This window comes from Magallana gigas, chromosome 3 (genome assembly GCF_963853765.1).
Source record: "Magallana gigas chromosome 3, xbMagGiga1.1, whole genome shotgun sequence".
NCBI classification, from domain to species: Eukaryota; Metazoa; Mollusca; class Bivalvia; order Ostreida; family Ostreidae; genus Magallana; species Magallana gigas.
In genome coordinates, this window is record NC_088855.1 from 34,474,106 (window position 1) to 34,493,588 (window position 19,483).

General features: G+C 34.6%; 1 protein-coding gene and 1 non-coding gene across 9 annotated transcripts in view; both read right to left on the reverse strand.

Annotated features, from left to right (window-relative positions):
* Positions 1-1,532: 1,532 nt before the first annotated feature.
* Positions 1,533-19,483, reverse strand: part of LOC105324818 (cyclic nucleotide-gated channel beta-3) — a 38,091-nt gene continuing 20,140 nt past the window's right edge. For 3 of the 8 annotated variants that reach the window (XM_066079400.1, XM_066079402.1, XM_066079401.1), the window contains 18 exons: positions 16,107-16,389; positions 15,658-15,818; positions 15,196-15,240; positions 14,906-15,103; positions 14,203-14,411; positions 14,054-14,104; positions 13,871-13,957; positions 13,554-13,618; positions 13,337-13,459; positions 12,393-12,534; positions 11,962-12,121; positions 11,500-11,681; positions 11,062-11,180; positions 10,668-10,820; positions 7,818-7,950; positions 4,596-4,688; positions 3,707-3,890; positions 1,533-2,696 (listed from right to left, as the gene is read on the reverse strand). In XM_066079400.1, coding sequence (XP_065935472.1) covers positions 1,744-2,696; positions 3,707-3,890; positions 4,596-4,688; positions 7,818-7,950; positions 10,668-10,820; positions 11,062-11,180; positions 11,500-11,681; positions 11,962-12,121; positions 12,393-12,534; positions 13,337-13,459; positions 13,554-13,618; positions 13,871-13,957; positions 14,054-14,104; positions 14,203-14,411; positions 14,906-15,103; positions 15,196-15,240; positions 15,658-15,818; positions 16,107-16,389 — 3,341 coding nt within the window. In that variant the 3' untranslated portion in view covers positions 1,533-1,743. The remainder of the gene's footprint in view (positions 2,697-3,706; positions 3,891-4,595; positions 4,689-7,817; positions 7,951-10,667; positions 10,821-11,061; positions 11,181-11,499; positions 11,682-11,961; positions 12,122-12,392; positions 12,535-13,336; positions 13,460-13,553; positions 13,619-13,870; positions 13,958-14,053; positions 14,105-14,202; positions 14,412-14,905; positions 15,104-15,195; positions 15,241-15,657; positions 15,819-16,106; positions 16,390-19,483) is intronic. The other 5 variants (XM_066079404.1, XM_066079405.1, XM_066079407.1 and 2 more) reach the window with 5 other exon arrangements.
* On the reverse strand, positions 17,016-17,088 carry Trnas-gga (transfer RNA serine (anticodon GGA)). The gene has a single exon. It is a non-coding gene; the product is annotated as a tRNA-Ser (tRNA).

Below are 19,483 nucleotides of genomic sequence, written 5' to 3' on the forward strand. Positions count from 1 at the left end.
AGAGGATGAACATATTGAATGTGAAATTTGGTATACAGGTTTATCATGATATTATCTAGGTTAAGTTTAATATTGGGTACGATTGAGCTACATGTATTTTCGACAGAGTTATGGCCCTTGGACGTAGAAAAATTCCAGTTATTTGCAGTTTCTGCTCATTTTCTTTGCAGAGGATGAACATATTGAAATGAAATTTGGAATACAGGTATATCTAAATAATATCTAGATCAAGTTTGATATTGGGTACGATCGAGCCATTTTTGCAAAGTTATGCCCCTTAGACTTAGAAAAATTCCAAATAGTTGCAGTTTACGTTCATTTTCTTTGTGGATGTTTCCAAGGGAGGGGGGCTTAAGTGTTTCACAAACATCTCTTGTTTTTTACTGTTTTTTTTAACATTTTTTTTAATAATTTGAAGATTGTTCATATAAAGTGAGTAAAAGTACTTTTAAATGGTAAATAGAAGAGCCAAAAGTCTGTTGTCTGTCCTTGCTTTCCATTGGTTTTATATATATACTGGTACCAGGTACATATATTACTAAAACTATGTGGATCCTGAAGTAAGCTTCAAGGTATAAAATATAACGCATATAATTGAACAATATCAACATCATTTTATTACAGGCATTTAAATAAACAGTAAGATAATTAAGGCATAATTATCAACATAATTAAAGGTATTTGAATAAACAATTAACCTTGTTTTTAACTAATGTCTAATCAACAGAGGTACAGTTGAACCTCGATATCTCAAACACAGATATCTCAGATACAATGGATATGTCAAAGTGATTTGTATGTCCTAACCACATATTTTTAAATGATTTTACCCTGGATATCTTGAATATTCGGATATCTTGAAGTTTTTAAACCGTCCCATCTAGTTTAAGATAATGAAGTTGGACTGTATGTACATTGTATCATAATATATCTTGGGGTTATGTGGACTTTTGCTTTATGTGCATGTTAAAACCTGTACATGTATGTCATAGATCAAACAGTATACTGGTTATATTTGGATTTATTCATAGAGTATTTACTGCTTTTTGGTTTTTAGAAGAAAAGAAATAAAACTTGGCAAAAGTCTGTATACCGATACAGTACAGATCACAAGCAACCTAACAGAAAGTAAACCCCAATTAAACCCTGGGTTTACTTTGGGTTTACTAGAGTGGATAAGATAAAATACAGGTCTGCTTCACACTTCAGTGCGTATAGTTGACTCCAAAAGCAATTCTCGAGTAAACCCAAAGTAAACCCAAAGTAAAGCCCGAATGGACCCAAATTTTCAAAAAGTAAACCCAAAGTAAACCCAGAAAGTAAACCCGGAGTTAGGTTGGGGTTTACTCTGGTGTTAGGTTGGGTCTGATCGGTACTGCACATCATTGTACAAATAATAGAAACCATATAATATACATGCATGGACTGTATTCTAAGCCAGCTTAGAATGATCTGACAAAATTATATTTCTAGCCATTCATTGATAATAAATTTTGAACTATGTTTTCATACACAGTCCCCATATATACAGAGTTACTAGATTTACAAGATTTTATACATGAATTAAAGACAAAATCATAAAACAAACTTTGTACATCTTGGTTTTGTTGATGGTCATAAAATGATAAAATAGCACAAAATATACACATGTATGTATAATTACATGTACAGGTTTGTCAAGAGGATAGAATGAAACTGGTCTACATATATGTTAACATTTAAATCATGTGAGGACATGAAAAGTTAGACACTGGACTCAAAATACTGAAGTTCCCTTGGGGTGGAGGAGGGGGAGTTTGACCCCTGTTTTTGTAACTCCACTGCTCCCCTTTCCTGCCCCTCCCCAGGAGGGGTGGGGGTTATGCTTCTTTGCTGGTGGATCTCAACTGTACAGACAATTCTGTTTTTGGAGGGAATTCTGGGAAAGTCAGACGGAGAAAGTTCTGACACTGACTGTTTTGGTTCCTGTTTGATAACTGTCTTTGACTCTGTGTCCATTATTTCAGATTCAGCCGATGAACTGTTACTATTGACAGAATAAGCCCTGTTTTTGATTTCTATGTTTATTATATTATTTGGCTTGGCATCAGTTTTGTTTTCTCCTGTAGATATTGTGTTGTTGGCTTCACTTTCCTCTAAATTAGAAGTGTGGTTCTGTTTTGTCTCTTTAATGTCTTTAACTTTCACATCTTCCAGCCTTTCTTCTTCATTCATCTCAGTCTTTCTTTTCTTTCCCTCCACATCAACTATTTCATTCTCTTCCTTTAAAGTTGCAGTGGGACCCTCATCACCATTTGAGTCCCCAGCCTCTTTTACATTTTTCCCCTCTGCATCCTGGTCCTCTTCAAATTTACTCAACAAGTTATCAATACTGTCAACCTGAATTTCTTTTTCCTCGACCTTCAAATCTCCATGAAGTTCAATATTGTCAACACAACCATGATCCTTGGGATCAGGAGTGGGATCTTTCTTGGGATCATTGGTTAGATTGTCCTCAAAGAACTCGGCCAAGTACCCCCCGTCACTGATCATCTGAGTATGAAGGGTCTGCTGCTCCACCCAGCTCCTCGTCTCTTCCAAGATGTCGGCCAGCTCGGTGGTTATTTCCGGGGTTATCACCGACTCCTTACTCTCCTTGTTGCTCATGGTTTTGGTTATACTAGTTGTTGGACTGGTTGCTTTCACCAGCTGAACTCCTGCAAATATACAAATGTGTCATTATCATTGATACATTTACTTTACATCTCAATGGTAAGCCCAAAAAGCATGAAAATATATTCATGAACACAGTTGAGAATGAAAGTCAAAGTAAGCTTCCATTGGTCACATTTATAATCAAAGTACTGAAGTACTGACAGGAGTTGATTTTATTGATTATCATTTATTTTAAAATCAACTTATCTTGCGTGGCAATTAGTTTCTAGTCTGTATTTAAATTACGCACTTTTTTATAATATGAATTTTAATTAGACTCTTCAGACAAGAATTTAGAGAAACCCCATATGAATCATGTTGTGTAATATTTAAAGATAGATTTCAAACTATGTATTAGTAATCGAAACAATTCTAAAAATTGTATGGATCCAAGCACTATTGATATTGAACTCCAGTCTCGTTCAACCAGCTCAGCTGTCTCCGTTAATCTCTGACAAGCAAGAGAGTCCCTCTGTTTGTTGGAGATTTACGGAGATAGCCAAGCTTTTGGTTGAACGAGACTATATTAAACTCTGGCGTAGGAATACATGAGACTACATAAATATCTAAATTGTTCATATTATATAAAATCTTACTATTTTCAAAGTGTTTATAGATAAGTTTCCTTGAAAAACAATGCTTCAGCATACATTACATCGAATTTTTCTATTATATTCAAGAACTAAGACTTGTCAGCGGTGATGATTTGTGCTTAGGTCCAAACACTGTTTCACTTTCGGTTTGCCAGAGTGACTGCATAGGAGAGTTTATTAAAATCAACTCCCAAAAACAAACATTTAAGTAATGCAAACCCCATATCTTGCATGTTCATGTAACCACTTGCTGTCAGTGGTAACTTTTTAAAAGTAGGCTAAGAGGAAAGGGATCCAGAGGATTTTGAATTTTGTTCTGATGCTGATGTTCTATACTGGTTTTTTTCCTTAATTAAACTCAAATTTGTACAGTTCTTTTCATCTAACAATGAATGTAAAATGTCTTCTGTAGTTTATACCTGAGTCTGCCGACTCCTCGCTCTGCTCTGTTGTTGTGGTGTCCTCTTTCTTCAGTTTACCAATGCCCTTCTTCAGCGAGTTTTCGCGCCTGGGTCCAGGGGTAGGCACAGGTACCTCCACAGTCAGCATCTCGTTATAAAAGTCCTCCACTTCCTGGTCTGTGGGTAGCCCTCTCCCCGTGGTCTGAAATCATACACACTAAGTTAGATCCTATTGACTACACTATGTGTTGAAGTGTTTTCAGGGGGTTGGTAAAACTCTCCACTTGCTTATCACTGAAAAGCTTAGTACATGTACTTGTGTGTAATACATTCTACATACTTCTATATTGGAAACATGTTAATCAGTTTGCTTTTCTTGCACATTGACAACAGTTCAACTCTTTGAGACCAAGAATACACTCTGAGATATCCAAGGATTTGAGATAACGATGCAAGTGTAAGAGGATGAAATTTCAATTAAATCCTTTAGAGTATTTGAAATTGCATGTTTGATATATTAAATTTAAACTGTTTATGTATTTCTTTAATGAAATGCATATTATTTTATAACGAGAATGGGAGATATCTAGAGGTTAATAACTAATAAGCTGTATAACTTATAATTAAAAAGACTAGTTTTTCATTGTGTAGTAACACTGCATGTGGAATCATTCAAATTTACGGGGGCCAATTTTATGGATTGCTTAAATTTTACAGGTTAAGGGGATATAAATTCGTGTACTCTCTTATAGTTAAAAAAATAACTACCCTTATTCATTAATCACTAAAGGATGTTAACTAGTGGATGAGAGGTACCCAGGAATTCAAAGAAAATTGAGTCGCCACAAAATCTAATGAAAACAAGGACTTCCCTTGGTGTTTTCTTGGTATGAAGCTGCATACTAACCTCCGTCTCCTTCGTGTCTTGTGTGTTACTGCCATCACTGTCATGTGACTTGTGGCATAATTTCTTCATTATGTCAGAGTCAGGATCCATCACCTACAGAAAGATCAAAGTACTGAAATCACTGATAGGAGCTGGGTTTTTTTTTAATTAATCAGCTAAAAAAACTCTTTACTTGTCAGAATTATATTACTTCATTAAAGATTTGGAGGGTGGGGCAAATTTTCAGTTATGCTATTAATCAGCAGTAGTTCAATACAACAATTTTAAAAGACTATTTAAATTGATAAAGTTTTTAGAAAATGAAATTAAAACTGCTTAAAATGAGGTTAAATAATACAGAACAAGTTTTTAGCTCACCTGAACCGAAGGTTCAAGTGAGCTTTTCTGATCACCCGTTGTCCGTCGTCCGTCCGTCCGTCCGTCTGTCTGTCTGTCCGTCCGTCTGTAAACTTTTCACATTTTCAACTTTTTCTCAAAAACCACTGGGCCAAATTTAACCAAATTTGGTACAAAGCATCCTTATGGAAAGGGGATTATAAATTGTTAAAATAAAGGGCACAGCCCTTTTCAAAAGGGAGATAATTGCGAAACAGTGAGTATAGGGTGCATGTCTTTAAAAATCTTCTTCTCAAGAACCACTGCACCAGAAATGCCAATATTTACACAAAAGCTTGTATATATAGTGAAGATTCTAAATTGTAAAAATCGTGACCCTCGGACCAAAACTGGGGCCCCAGGCGGGGTTCAAAGTTTAACATAGAAATACATAGGAAAATGTTTAAAAAATCTTCTTCTCAAGAACCACTGCACCAGAAATGCCAATATTTACACAAAAGCTTGTATATATAGTGAAGATTCTAAATTGTAAAGATCGTGACCCTCGGACCAAAACTGGGGCCCCAGGCGGGGTTCAAAGTTTGACATATATAGAAATACATAGGAAAATGTTTAAAAAATCTTCTTCTCAAGAACCACTGCACCAGAAATGCTAATATTTACACAAAAGCTTGTATACATAGTGAAGATTCTAAATTGTAAAAATCGTGACCCTCGGACCAAAACTGGGGCCCCAGGCGGGGTTCAAAGTTTAACATAGAAATACATAGGAAAATGTTTAAAAAATCTTCTTCTCAAGAACCACTGCACCAGGAATGCCAATATTTACACAAAAGCTTGTATACAAAGTGAAGATTCTAAATTGTAAAAATCGTGACCCTCGGTCCAAAACTGGGGCCCCAGGCGGGGTTCAAAGTTTAACATAGAAATACATAGGAAAATGTTTAAAAAATCTTCTTCTCAAGAACCACTGCACCAGAAATGCCAATATACACACAAAAGCTTGTATATATAGTGAAGATTCTAAATTGTAAAAATCGTGACCCTCGGACCAAAACTGGGGCCCCAGGCGGGGTTCAAAGTTTAACATAGAAATACATAGGAAAATGTTTAAAAAATCTTCTTCTCAAGAACCACTGCACCAGAAATGCCAATATTTACACAAAAGCTTGTATATATAGTGAAGATTCTAAATTGTAAAAATCGTGACCCTCGGACCAAAAGTGGGGCCCCAGGCGGGGTTCAAAGTTTAACATAGAAATACATAGGAAAATGTTTAAAAAATCTTCTTCTCAAGAACCACTGCACCAGAAATGCCAATATTTACACAAAAGCTTGTATGTATAATGAAGATTCTAAATTGTAAAAATCGTGACCCTCGGACCAAAACTGGGGCCCCAGGCGGGGATCAAAATTTAACATAGAACTACATATGAAAAATGTTTAAAAATTTTCTTCTCAAGAACCACTTCACCAAAAATGCCAATACATACACAAAAGGTTGTATATATAGTGAAGATTGTAAAAATCGTGACCCCGAACAAAAGTGGGGCCCCAGGAGGGGTTTAGATTTTAACATATATAGGAAAATGTTTTAAAATCTTCTCAAGAACCATCGTGCAACTGTTTGGGATATTACTATGCATACATGTACATCCTTAAATAATGTAGATTCAAAAAATTGTAACTCCCGGACAATTGATGGGCACCAAGAGGGGTTCAAAATTTAAACATTTTAAAAAACAAAGGAAAAGTTTAAACAATTTTCTTCTCAAGAACTACAATGTTTTAGTTAGTGGAATATCTATGCATGCATCCTTCGCTTATGTAGATTCCTAATTCGTAAAATCGTGACCCCCGGACCAATAATGGGGCCCCAAGATGGGGTCAAAGTTTATTATAGAAATATAAAGGTAACAGGTTAAAAAATCTTCTTCTCGAGAACTACAATGCTTCAATTTGTGAGATTACTATCATGCATAAATGAAGGTTCGACAGTTTTAAAATAGTGACCCCTGGACTAATACTAGGGACCCAAGATGGGTTTAAAGTTAAATTTAGAAGTACCGGTATATATGGAAAATGTTTAAAAATCTTCTTTTCGAGAACTACAATGCATCAATTTGTCAGATAACTACGTAAGCACCCTCAAATAGTGTAGATTCGAAATTATAAAAGCCGTGACCTCAATCTAATACTGGGGCCCCAAGAGGTGTTCAAAGTTTAGCATAGAAATATAGAGGGAAAATGTTGAAAAATCTCTTTCTAGGGAACTATAATGCTTCAGCTTGTGAGATAACTATGCAAGCATCCTTAAATAATGTAGATTCCAAATAATTAAAACTTTAGCACTGGACTAATACTGTGGCCCCAAAAGGGGTTCAAAGTTTAACATAGAAAGATATATTGAAAATGTTTTTAAAAAGTTCTTCTCGAGAACTATAATGCTACAGTTTGTGAGATTACTATGCAAGGATCCTCAAATTGTGTAAACTCTAATATAGTGGAACCAAGAGTTATCTTTCTTAATGTTCTGTACAGTCTGAGAGTTATTCCTCTTGAAGTGGAACTCTTCTACGTTCAGTTTTTCAGGTTGTGTACGTGCGGTCCCACCGCAGTGCTACACATTTTCATTCCTATTTTACTATTTATGTTGTTCAAGCCAACCATAAACCTCGGACCATTACTGGGTCCCCAGAAAGGGGTTCAATGTTTAAAATAGAAAAAGCATATGCTACGAAATGTAATGTTACAAGGAACTGCTGTTCAGGTGAGCGATGTGGCCCATGGGCCTCTTGTTCCATTCTTACCATCTACCATTTTGTTCATCAAATCAATAGAATATTACAGTGACTACAGAACTTGTATAATATCGCCAAGGTATACCTGCATGACAGTCTGAACCATTTTTGGAGTTCGGCTGATGACTGATGTTGATTTGATGATTTCATCCACCGGAGTACTCCCTAAAGATTCAGCACTTTCTTTGGCTAATTTTGCATTCTGTCTTAACAATTTTCTATAAAATTCAATTGCAAAATGTTATCAAAAATTACCTTTTTGAGACACAAAATATAATTTTCAATATATTATTTACAATATGATTCATAGCTTACAAAATATTAGCAAACAAATCAAAGAAAGATGAAGAATGTGAAGTACTGTAACATAATTTGGATGAAAAAAATTAAAAATATTTATGGTATTTCAAAACAGTATAAACCATGAGAAACCAATATTATATTTTTTTATGTTACTGATGAAAAAAGTAAAAATATAATGCTTATAATGTGTTTAAACTTGTATGCATCAACCAAGTTGAACATCGCTGAAAGGGAATGAAGTGATTCTAAAGCATTTAAACTGGATGTGCATCGAGAGGAATACTTCTAATATGGCCAGAACATTCTTTTTTTCTGTCTGAGGGAGCATGAAGTTGCAGTGAAAAGCAATGTCATGGTTTGGAGGTAGTGCATTAAGACACACAGGATAGGGTCTTGAAAAGTGTGTGTGAGGCCCATAGGCCATAACGCCTACCTGAAATCACTCTGCCCTCATTACTAATTGAATTTACCTGGAAACACTCCTTGGTATTCTAACATGTCATGGAGAAAGCAGGATTTTATAACATCTTAATTTTAGTCTGTTTCTGGGGAAAGTAAGAATGTGTTTTAGGTTTTAAGAATTTTGATTTATTAAGGAACAAAATAGTAAAGATTTTGCTTCAAAATATAACTGATAACCAAATTGTTTACCTCTGCTGATACGATATGATTAGATCCAGAATACAGGAGTACTAGCTTACAGCACAAACAAGATCAGATAAAACCCTTAAAATCTATGTACTTTATAATGTACTTTATAAGTTCAATCTGATATTAAGGCAGCAATGGACAGGTCATCTTAATATTATTAACAGCATGCAAAAAAGAATTCTTTCCAAAAACACACCATGCAGGAAAATTGTTCCTACACATTTACACCTTACCTCTATTTTTTGGCTGATTAAATCCAGTTAATTACTTTCATTAACTAATAACAAATGTATATGGGAAGAATTTACTCCATGCACACCAGCCTATTTAATTTGGTTATAATGGTGATTTTTTTTTCTTCAGGGAATTGTATTCTCATGCTGTACTTGTGCAGGATGATATATTTATGTATATAACAGGATATTCTAGGATGAATACGTAAAATGTTAAAAGTTGTACGAGTCAAATAATTAGGTTAATTAGTACATAACAGTTTCTGTGAATTTTATTGATAGGCCATCTATAAACATAACAACATGTATATTGAAGTTATTAAATAATACAATTTTAATGATTTTAAAATTATTTATAAATTTATGTCATAATACTAATAATCGTATTTTTAATTACTTAAAATCTACAAAAACTGATTGATGCACTGTCTGACAAATATTAATAAAAATTAAATCAATTAAAGAATCAATAATAACAAATTTGATTTTAATAATGATTTAGCCTTTTTAGAGTTTAATCATCCTAATTATCTGACAAGTACTTGATATGACTAGCAAGGGTTTCCATTTTCCTATGTCAGAACAATGGGTCAACAATCTAACATGGCCACCAGAACTGCAGGGATATCAGCTGATTATACCATGCAAGTCAATGGTAGCTAGTGCAGTTTTTTGGTACGTTTGAACTAGAGTCTGATTTCTATATATATATATTGTTTCTAAGTTATGGATGTGCTCATATGGGGTTAAATGTGATATCATTGTACTTACATTCTACAAAGGTACAAGAAAAAAACACAGATGATTTATTTTCATTCATAGAACATACTTAAGTAATGCGACTATTCTTATTTATACATATATGCATGGCATTTTGCAATGTACTCAATTTAGCAGAAAGCAACATTCCACCAAAAGTGTTAAATAGAACACACAGCCAAATGTAGTACGTTTACAGTATATTTGGTGTGTACAATGTTTGGCGGAAATAGATTTTTGAACAAGTTGGCTTGGATTTAAATTAATTAGCATATAACTGGATGTACCTATTCTTTTACATATATGCACTGCATTTAGCGATGTACTAGATTTAGCGGAAGCTACTTTCTACCAAAAATGCTATGAAGAATACAAAGCCAAATGTTATACATTTATAGTACTACACAATCCCTATCAATGATCCCCTCGGTTTTGATTACACATTGTATGTACTATTATTATAGCTTATATAGTTGAAGGCATGGCCTGAAAAAATTCCAATGAATCAGCAACAAGTAATACTATACAACATTTTAGACAGAGACAATTCAACAAAATTCAAATAAGAAAACTTCTTAAGACAATTTATAATAGACAGATGCATGGCCAGAACGCAAGGCTTTGCTTAAAATATAATGTTTGCAAAGGTGTAGCTTAAAAATTCCCAAAATAAAAAGGGCTGTCTCAGAAAAATATAGTTTAAGATAAATGTAATAATTTACATGTAACTTATATAAAGCTCAGCTATATCAATAGCACTACTAGTATTATTTTTGTTCATTTTTTGAGAAATTAAATTATAATGTTTCATAAATATCTGTTTTTAATCTAATTTTTTGCAATCTGACCATGCAATGAAAATTAATTTAAAGTTAACAGAATGACCACAATGCTAGAAATCAGAGAGTAACAACTACCAAGTGTTAACTGACTTTTCATGACATTAATCTTAAGATGCTATGACTCAAGCTCCAACAGTGGGGACTTACTTGGCCCTCTTTTTCATGTGTCTGTGAGCCTCAGGATATTCCGACATGGCTGCCTCAAAATCCCCCTTTGAGAGAATGAAGAGGTTGGTGAATCCCTTACAGACCACATCTGCTGTCCGTCTATTTCCTTCCCCTCCACTTAGTGCCAGCAAACTGACAAAGGATCAAATAAAATTAATTTATAAAATTTTTCTTTTAAAATAATGCAATCATTGAACCATCTGCTAAAATATACTGATACTTAAAACTATCTGCATTAATAAAAAAAGACATTATCAAACCAACTCAAAATTTATTAAAACTTGACTTACTATCAGCAAGCAATTTATTTCAATAAAAAAGTTATCTGCATTTTCAAATAATAAATGACCACACCATGCGGACATGAACAGACCTTATTTCTCCAAAGACACTGCCCTCTTTGAGTGTTGCCAAGACGATGGAGTTGTCTGGTCCTCCCACTACATCCACATGACCTTGGCTCACAATGTACATCTCCTTGCCCACTTCTCCCTACATACCAGATAAATGAGATCACATATCCATCCAAAAGCAAACATTTTTTGTCATATAACAAGTACGTAACTGATTATTTTTCTGTGTGTGCTTTTTTATTTCAAAATAGGTACCAACACATTTATTTTTTTGCAATTTCTTAAACGATGACTTTTTGAATTAGATTCAACACATTTTTTTTTTCAATGAATTTTTGGGTTTTTTAATGACATATTGCAAACTTTTAACAAAAACAGTTGCCCACTGGCAGAAAAATTCAGTTATACATTATTTAATGTTCACATCTTCAGAAATTCACACATATATTCTGTTGCACCTTTCTGCAGACATAGTCCCCTGGCAGATAGAGGATGGGCTTCAGTTTTAGCACTAGATCAAACAGGAGGGTCTTGTCACAATCTTGAAACAGCTTGACTTTACTCAGTGTGTTAAAATGAACATGGATGGCAAGATCTGTTCGCAGGTTCTTTGGCAAGGTGTTCATCAGTACTTTCTCATCTATAAACAGACAGTGAGTATGACCAAAATAATGTTTGTTTACACAATAAGCAGTACTTCTGAATCAAAAGTTTTTCAAATTCCAAAAATTAATACAAATTCCAAAAATTAATACAAAGGGACACAAAAGGATAAATTAGGTAAATACATAGGCCTTACCTGATAAATACTATAACATAGTAAAAAAATCTTTTTAACACTGTGCTTTTGCACTATTAAATCATGCATTAGAAATGACATGAACTTTTCCCATTAAGTTGATAGCTATAACCTTTAATACCTAAAATCTTTTGCTGCTGCCAGTTGTAAATGAACCAGGTCCTGACTTTTTCTTGCGTCTCTTTGGGCAGATTCAAGTTCTTGACATACCAAATAGCAGCATCCATTCTCTTGTTGTAAAGGGCCTTAACTCTGCCTGCAGCATCCACAATGTCTCGAATCTGAATAGAAAAGATTTATGATTAAGGTCTTGTTATCAGAGCAATCTTTCTTAATGACTCTATCAAGGAAATATTAGATAAAACTTATTTTAAATGAGAAATAAAGACAATACAAATGATAATTGTCTCTAAAAAGAAGCAGTCAATATTGTTTTAGAAGTAGGAGCTATTAAAATAATTGTTTATGCTGAAAATATTTACAACATTGAAATTAGTAAATTTTAAAATGTTACCAATCTAATGCACTGTGTGTAAAAATGCAACAACAAACCTGACCAATCAAAAGAGCAAAGACAAACACGCCTGACACCCAGTACACAGTCATAAAGACATACTCCTTCACATTGGTCGGTTGAGGGTTGTTCCCGATGGATGTTGCTGTCTTTGTAGCCAGATAAAAGCACCGAATATAACTAATGATAGAAGAAAATTTAAAATTTAATTATTGACAACCATACTGTTTTCAATTTTAGTAGTTTCTTGACATCAACAGGGAGTACAGTACCAATCAGACCCAACCTAACAGAAAGTAGACCCCAGTACACTCTGGGTTTACTTTCAGGGTCTGCTCGGGGTGTACTCCGCATTTGCTACAGCAGACCCAGAGTTTACCCAAAGTAAATGCAGAGTGGACACAGAGAGTAAATCCCGATTGGAAGTAGACCCCTGAAAGCAGATGTTACATGTTATTTGGAATATGAAATGGGCTGGGCTTACAGGAAGTAAGATGGTAAGATAAAAGACAGGTCTGCTTCACACTTCAGTGCATAAAGTGGACCCCAAAAGCAAATCCAGAGTTAATCCAAAATAAAACCTGAGTGGACCCAAAGTAAACCATGAGTGGACGCAAAATTTTAAAAAGTAGACCTCAAGTAAACCCCCCCCCCCCCCCCCCAAAAAAAAACCCCAGGGTTTAGTTGGAGTCTGCTCAGGTGTTAGGTTGGGTCTGGTTGGTACTGAAAGTCTATTTTTGAATCTGAATTGAATTTAAAGATTTATGAATCATCAATGTAAAAATAATCATAACTGAATTGTCATATTAAGAGTAGGCCATTTAATGGTTAAAAGACTTTGTTATTCCATACATCTGTAACAACTTCTTGAGTGACCACCACAAGATTTGAACTTGCAACCTTTTGTTCAAAGATCAAAGCTCTTATATAAAATCTAATCTAAATGGATATGGATTTCATAAAAATCACCAAAATTACATACGCATTGCCGACTCCATTATAGACCCATCTGTTACTGCCGATCCCCTCGTACACAGACATTGCGTAATATCCACAAGTCTCCACATGAATCAGGAACAGCATGTATATCATAGTCTTGATAATCCTAAAAAAAAAATATGTTGACTTAAAATAAGAATCTGTGATAAGATAAATCAATATTTTAAATTACAGCAAGAAAATAAATCACAAGTACACACCTAAGAATATGAGCCGATCTCACTGCCTGATCGCAGCGCTCAAAAAACTCCCAGAAAGTCTGAATCTGTAAAATGAAGATCAAAAAGTAATCAGTTAAAAAATCTTCCTGCAAAGGCTTCAACTGTATTTGAATAGGACATGTACATTTATATGTGTATTTTGCATTTATGTTTTAAATGCAGTGCATTACTCATGATAGTAAATGTTTTCGACCTCAACGTAATCTCAATTTTGCAAGCATAGTAATGGTGTAGTGTTTTATTCATTAAATAAGGAAATGTATGATTGTTTCTACATGCAAAGGAAAGGCACTCACTTTCAGATACCTGGGCAACCTAAGCCAGGGAACAACTCCAACTTTGAGGTAGAATAGATCCAAAGGTATCAATGAAAGGACATCAAACTGAAATCATAAAAGGGAGGTAACTACAAAGTATGCTCCTTGCATTATTCTTAATACAACAGTTATCATACAACAAACATAGATGATATAACACACCTTAAACATTTTTTTCTTCATATAATTCTTTTTGGTTAGTTTCATGTCTCTCTACAAAAAAACATACAACATTTTAAAAAATCTTCCAGTCTGATGACCAAACTGTAAGCTACGAACATTGAATTGAGCTTTGCAGAAAAACTACACACCTCCAGTAGGCCACTGTTTAAGAATGTCAGTCTTGGTTTAAAAACAAGAATATCCAACAGGTACACTAAATCACTGATGTAGTCACAGATGAGCCAGTATGTCACGTTACTTGGAGTCTGGTACGGGAAGATTCCTCTCAGCGGAATCACGGACACATTGTAGGTAAAACACAAGGTGACCAGTGCAAGCCAGCACATGTATATTTTACCTGTAAAAACGATATATATTAGGAGTACTGTGAACAGGGTTTTTTCACCTCGGGTAATTTTTCGCCCTTCTACTCTGGCAAACAGTTCTGCCCTTGCTATCTTGAATTCCCCAGTCATAGTTGTGTTTAGAGAGAGATAATCTGAGACATTCCATTGGAGGTGGCCCAGTCTTAAATTTGCCCGCTGGCAACCAGGGCCAACGGGGCAAAAATAAAATGGGGCAAATATTTCCCTGTATACAGTAATCATATTGCTGTAGTGAGCATCATGTTCATATATTTCAACCTTAAGTAGCCAGTTCACAAGCAAATCCCAAAAAATAAATCTGAGTCAACCAGTCCTTAAAATGTTAATGAGACTGATTTTCAGAACATACCATCCTCAAGCATCTTTTAGTTAGCATTCATCTTTCAATTAACTTTAAAATAAACTGTGGTTCCATTAATATTTGTGGGAATCAACCTAACATCACAAACAAAATCTCTGAACTTACTCTGAGGCTCTAAGATGGATGGAAACTGGAGCTGTTTGCAACAGTTGGGGAGGGGGGACTTACAGCACCCCCAGTCCATGTAGAACTTGTCTATCTCCTCTTCTGTGGGCAGACCGTCCGGTCCCAGCTTTAAGTGGTCCGGGTAAAAATTGTTGATTCTATTCTGTCTGGCCGCGTCATCCTCTGCCACAGATATGGCTGCATGAAAATTAAAGGTAGTCAAAGAAGGTAATTTATTTAACTTTAATGATGATGAAGAATTTCATCGTAAATAAAATGTGTGTAAATACTTGAAACTGTGTTGATCGATGCATTCAGTTGATCATCAAATATGCCTTCAAAGATATCGTACATACTGTATGTTTTCTGTTCAAGATATTTTTTAAAGGACGGCATAAGAAGTTACAAGAAATAGGGATATCAAATTCACTGAATTAAAATATTAATCACAATATTCTGAATGTTTTCAGGGCTATATGATTTTAATTAAATTACTTACTTCATACAGTCATGTTCTTGGCAATATTTCACAGAAAAGCTTGGTATTTCACAGAAAAAGTTGGTACATGTACCAGTATTTTACAGAGAAAGCTAATGGTACTTTGTTTTGAGTACTTAATTGCAGAGAAAGCATAAATTGTATTATTTCATTGAGAAAGTCTGGGGGGTTTTTTACAGAGAGAGCCTGAGATATTTTACAGAAAACATTTTAGTATTTCTCACTGAGAGCACTATATTATCACCGCCTGTACCTGAGTTGGCCTCTGACAGTGCATCAACCTCCGACAGCGAGGAGGGGGTGGGGGGTTGGATCGTATTCTCCTTGATCTTCTCTGTGCGGCTCGAGAAGGCGCGTACCAGATCATGGAGGTACTGACTTAGACTGCTGCTCACATTTGATAAACTGTTACTTCTGACAAAACAAGGAATTGAAACATTAAACTTTTCAAGCATATCAAACTAATTTTAATCTAGAATTCAACTTTGCTCGTAAATCCAAATAAGCTAGATCCATATAATATACGCTTCTTTTTTAAATTAACAATTACGACTATCATTTGATTAATATTTTAATAGGCTCATATAAATATCATTTCATATTAAAGCTCATATCAAATTCAAAACATTTTTAACATAAAACGCTTTTGTACTGGAATTGATGTTCATCAAGAAATGATATCATTATGATAAGAAAAATAACCTTGTGTCGGAGAAATCGCCATAAGATGACCTCCGGGAGTGTAGTTTGGCCAGTTCACTCCAAGCCGAGTTAATGCTGAGTAGGCCAGGACTTGGCGGAGGTTGAAGGTCATATTTGGAGTTTCCATAGAAACCAGGACTAGCTGGAGGCAGCTGTTTAGCATCTGTAGGAGAAGTGTAAAGGAAGGCGTCAGTATTTCCATTAGGAATGGTCGGTGGGGAGGATTGGTTTAACAACTTGCTCTCACTGTTTAAGGACGTGGGATCACTTGGACGACGTACTTCTGATAAATAAAAAAAGGAGTTTTCTTTTAACAATTACCCAGACCACTTGGGCAACGTACTTCTGATATCTTTTAATGATTAGCCAGGCATATATTTTTTCAAGACAAATACCGCTGGTTTAAAAAGATCTTAAATTTAATATGTCATGTGAAGAATTTTCTATCTGCAAATGTGGGAGGGCCAATTCTTTATTTGGGTTATTAATTAATTCTCGAAAATTATTAACAAATAAGACCAGCTGCAAACTGGTTCATGCAATATTGATTTCTTTATAAAATGCTATCCTGGAAAGTTTCGAAATTTGTTTTGAGCAGTTGTGATTACAAAATCTGTCATCCAAGTAAACACCTGATGGCTGATATCTCAGTCAAATGGCTTAATTGGTGGTTATTAATATGAGAAAAATCTTTACTAACAATGGATGATATAATGCAGAACATCTTTTTGCATTGATCTAGCTTTTATTCCATCATTTTCCATGTAACTATAACTACAGTGCAACTATTCCCAGACAGTTATAGCCTCTACAGTCTCTATAACATTACTTACTGGGAGGTTGTCCTTTCTCAAGTTTGTAATTTATATATGGTCACTGTAATAGGAAAGGAGGAATATTGAAAACGTATGGCTGGACCGGGAATCGAACCCGGAACCCCTGTAACTCCAGTAAGGAGCTCTACCACTGAGCTACCCAGGCCGATATCCACGATCCACATAGCCCGAACTACTACAATCACAATCTATAAAAAAAATAAGACCACCACTGGCAATTAACATTTTTGATCTTTGAGAGCACATTATAGCCACCCTAGTCTGCTAGCTTGTAATCTACTGAAACCACCTTATATAAATTTGTTGTACATGTATAACGAATGGGGGTGATATATCATCTTTAAGACCATGCGTCATTTATTCAAAACATATCATTCCTATAATTATGTATTAAAACAGGGGAAAACAATCAAGTGGAATTCCTTTAGGACTAGGACAATGGATAGTGGGTGCATTAAAAGGGGTTGTATGCACTTGCTGCTTCAATATTTCAATTCTCAAAGCAATTTCATTCAAATGGCAATTAATCATTCTGATATTTGTACTAGATTTTTTTTTTAATCAGAAATTCCCAGTTGTAATACATGTATAAGGCAAAATGTCATCTACTTTCTCCAGCTACTTTTGTTGAATTTTTAAGAAATCAAATAGGTGAATTAAGTCTGTCGAGAGTAGAAAGCTATAATTGTAGTAAATCAGCAATGATTTTAAATTTTGAAAAGTCATTTTCTCTGATTTTTAAGGTTGTTTATAGTATGTACACATGCACTGTAAACTGATTTTATATGACTTGTTTGTAAAATATATTATAAACATATTAGATTAAGTGCTTATGATATTTGTCAGAAACTGCATGGTTCGATCTCCAACAAGTTAGTGCAGTTTTAATTTTGCACATAATTCTGAATTGAATTTTATATACTAGTATTTAATTAACTTCAGCATGACATTTGGGAATTCATGCACTTGATTTATTGAAAGCTGCTTCCTTCCCCCCCCCCCCCAAAAAAAAAACGTTGAAAAGAATACACAGTCAAATGTAATGCCTTTACAGTAATTGTAATTAAAATGGGAAAATATATATAGATATTACTGAGAGAAAAACCAACAGATACTGAAGTAACTTCTACAACTCTGCATTCATGTACATACGCATGTTTGCACTTATAACTAAACAGTTATGTAACTTTTTATAATTGACCAGAGATGGTTGTTTTAATCTCATTACAGTAGTAACTCTTGTCTCTGACGCTATAAATGTTGCATATGTACGTCATGCATGTGTCGCAAAAGTTTGTCCAATATTGAGTTAAATGTATTAGATGTTCAATTTGCTCAACAAAGCTTACATCCTATTGATACTGATGGTAACACTTGCATTAAGGCTCTTAGCTTTCTCATCATGCCTGGAATTGCTGAGGTAGGAAGTTTAGATGAATTGAAATGAATATCTGCCATTCATTTTGGTAAAACATTCTCAGATAGGAATTCTTCCATTTCCGGTCAGACGACGACTTGGACTGGTTCAGAGTAATGAAATGTCATAAATGCTTGGCTCTGTTATCCATCTTGTAGGGGGGTCATTGATTTTAGAGAATTTATAACATTTTACTCTCAGAGGTTCAGGCATTGCGAGACCCTCACAAAAGGACAATGATGAAAAAATCAATATGGCCTCCTAGAATTCAGGAATATCCGAGGAGGAATAAAATGATTCCCCACTTCAGGGAGAAAAAAATCACACAAAATGACGTACTACAATGCTTTTATCTCGCAATAATTCACCTGACACTTAAAGAATCTCTGCTGGAAAACAATAATAAAAATCTGTAACCATAAAATAAAAAAAATGGAATGGCTGTCATACAAAGTGGAAAGCATGCATTCATCATTATATTGGTAGAAACTTGAATAGGAACAGGATCTGGATTGAATTCCAGTCATCGAGGTACTTTGTTCTGCTGAGGGTTTGGATTGCAATATATCTGGCATACACAAAGATGCTTTAATTTTTTTTTATGTTTAGTTGTTCTTGCCAATGTTTATCAGATTGCATTACAGAACAAACAATTTTGTAAAAACAATACTTTTGAGCATCATGCGCATTAGCATTGCATGATTCTGCAAATATACTGGTACCTACTTCAATCTTTTGCAGAGTTTTAATTAATAATCCTAGTTGTTTCTTCTTCATCTTAATTTTACTGAGATAATTATCTTTTTATAGCAAGTTAGTTTCACAGAATAACAATTATATAATATTTCATACATGATAAAAAAAGAAATATGAGTATCTCGTTCAGGACGCCTGGTATTGTCACATGGTAATGTCAACCATAATTTTAGTTCGCTAGTGCATGGACTAAAAAAATTAAGATTTGAAACAAAGCAATTCAAACAATGTCAGAGAGAATTCAGCTAAATTTAAATCCATACAATTTTTTCTTCAGAACTGGTAACAATGTAGACTGTTTTCCCCTATGAATGAGACGATCACCGTCAACGGCAATTACCTTAATAATATAGAAGATGAAGCACCGC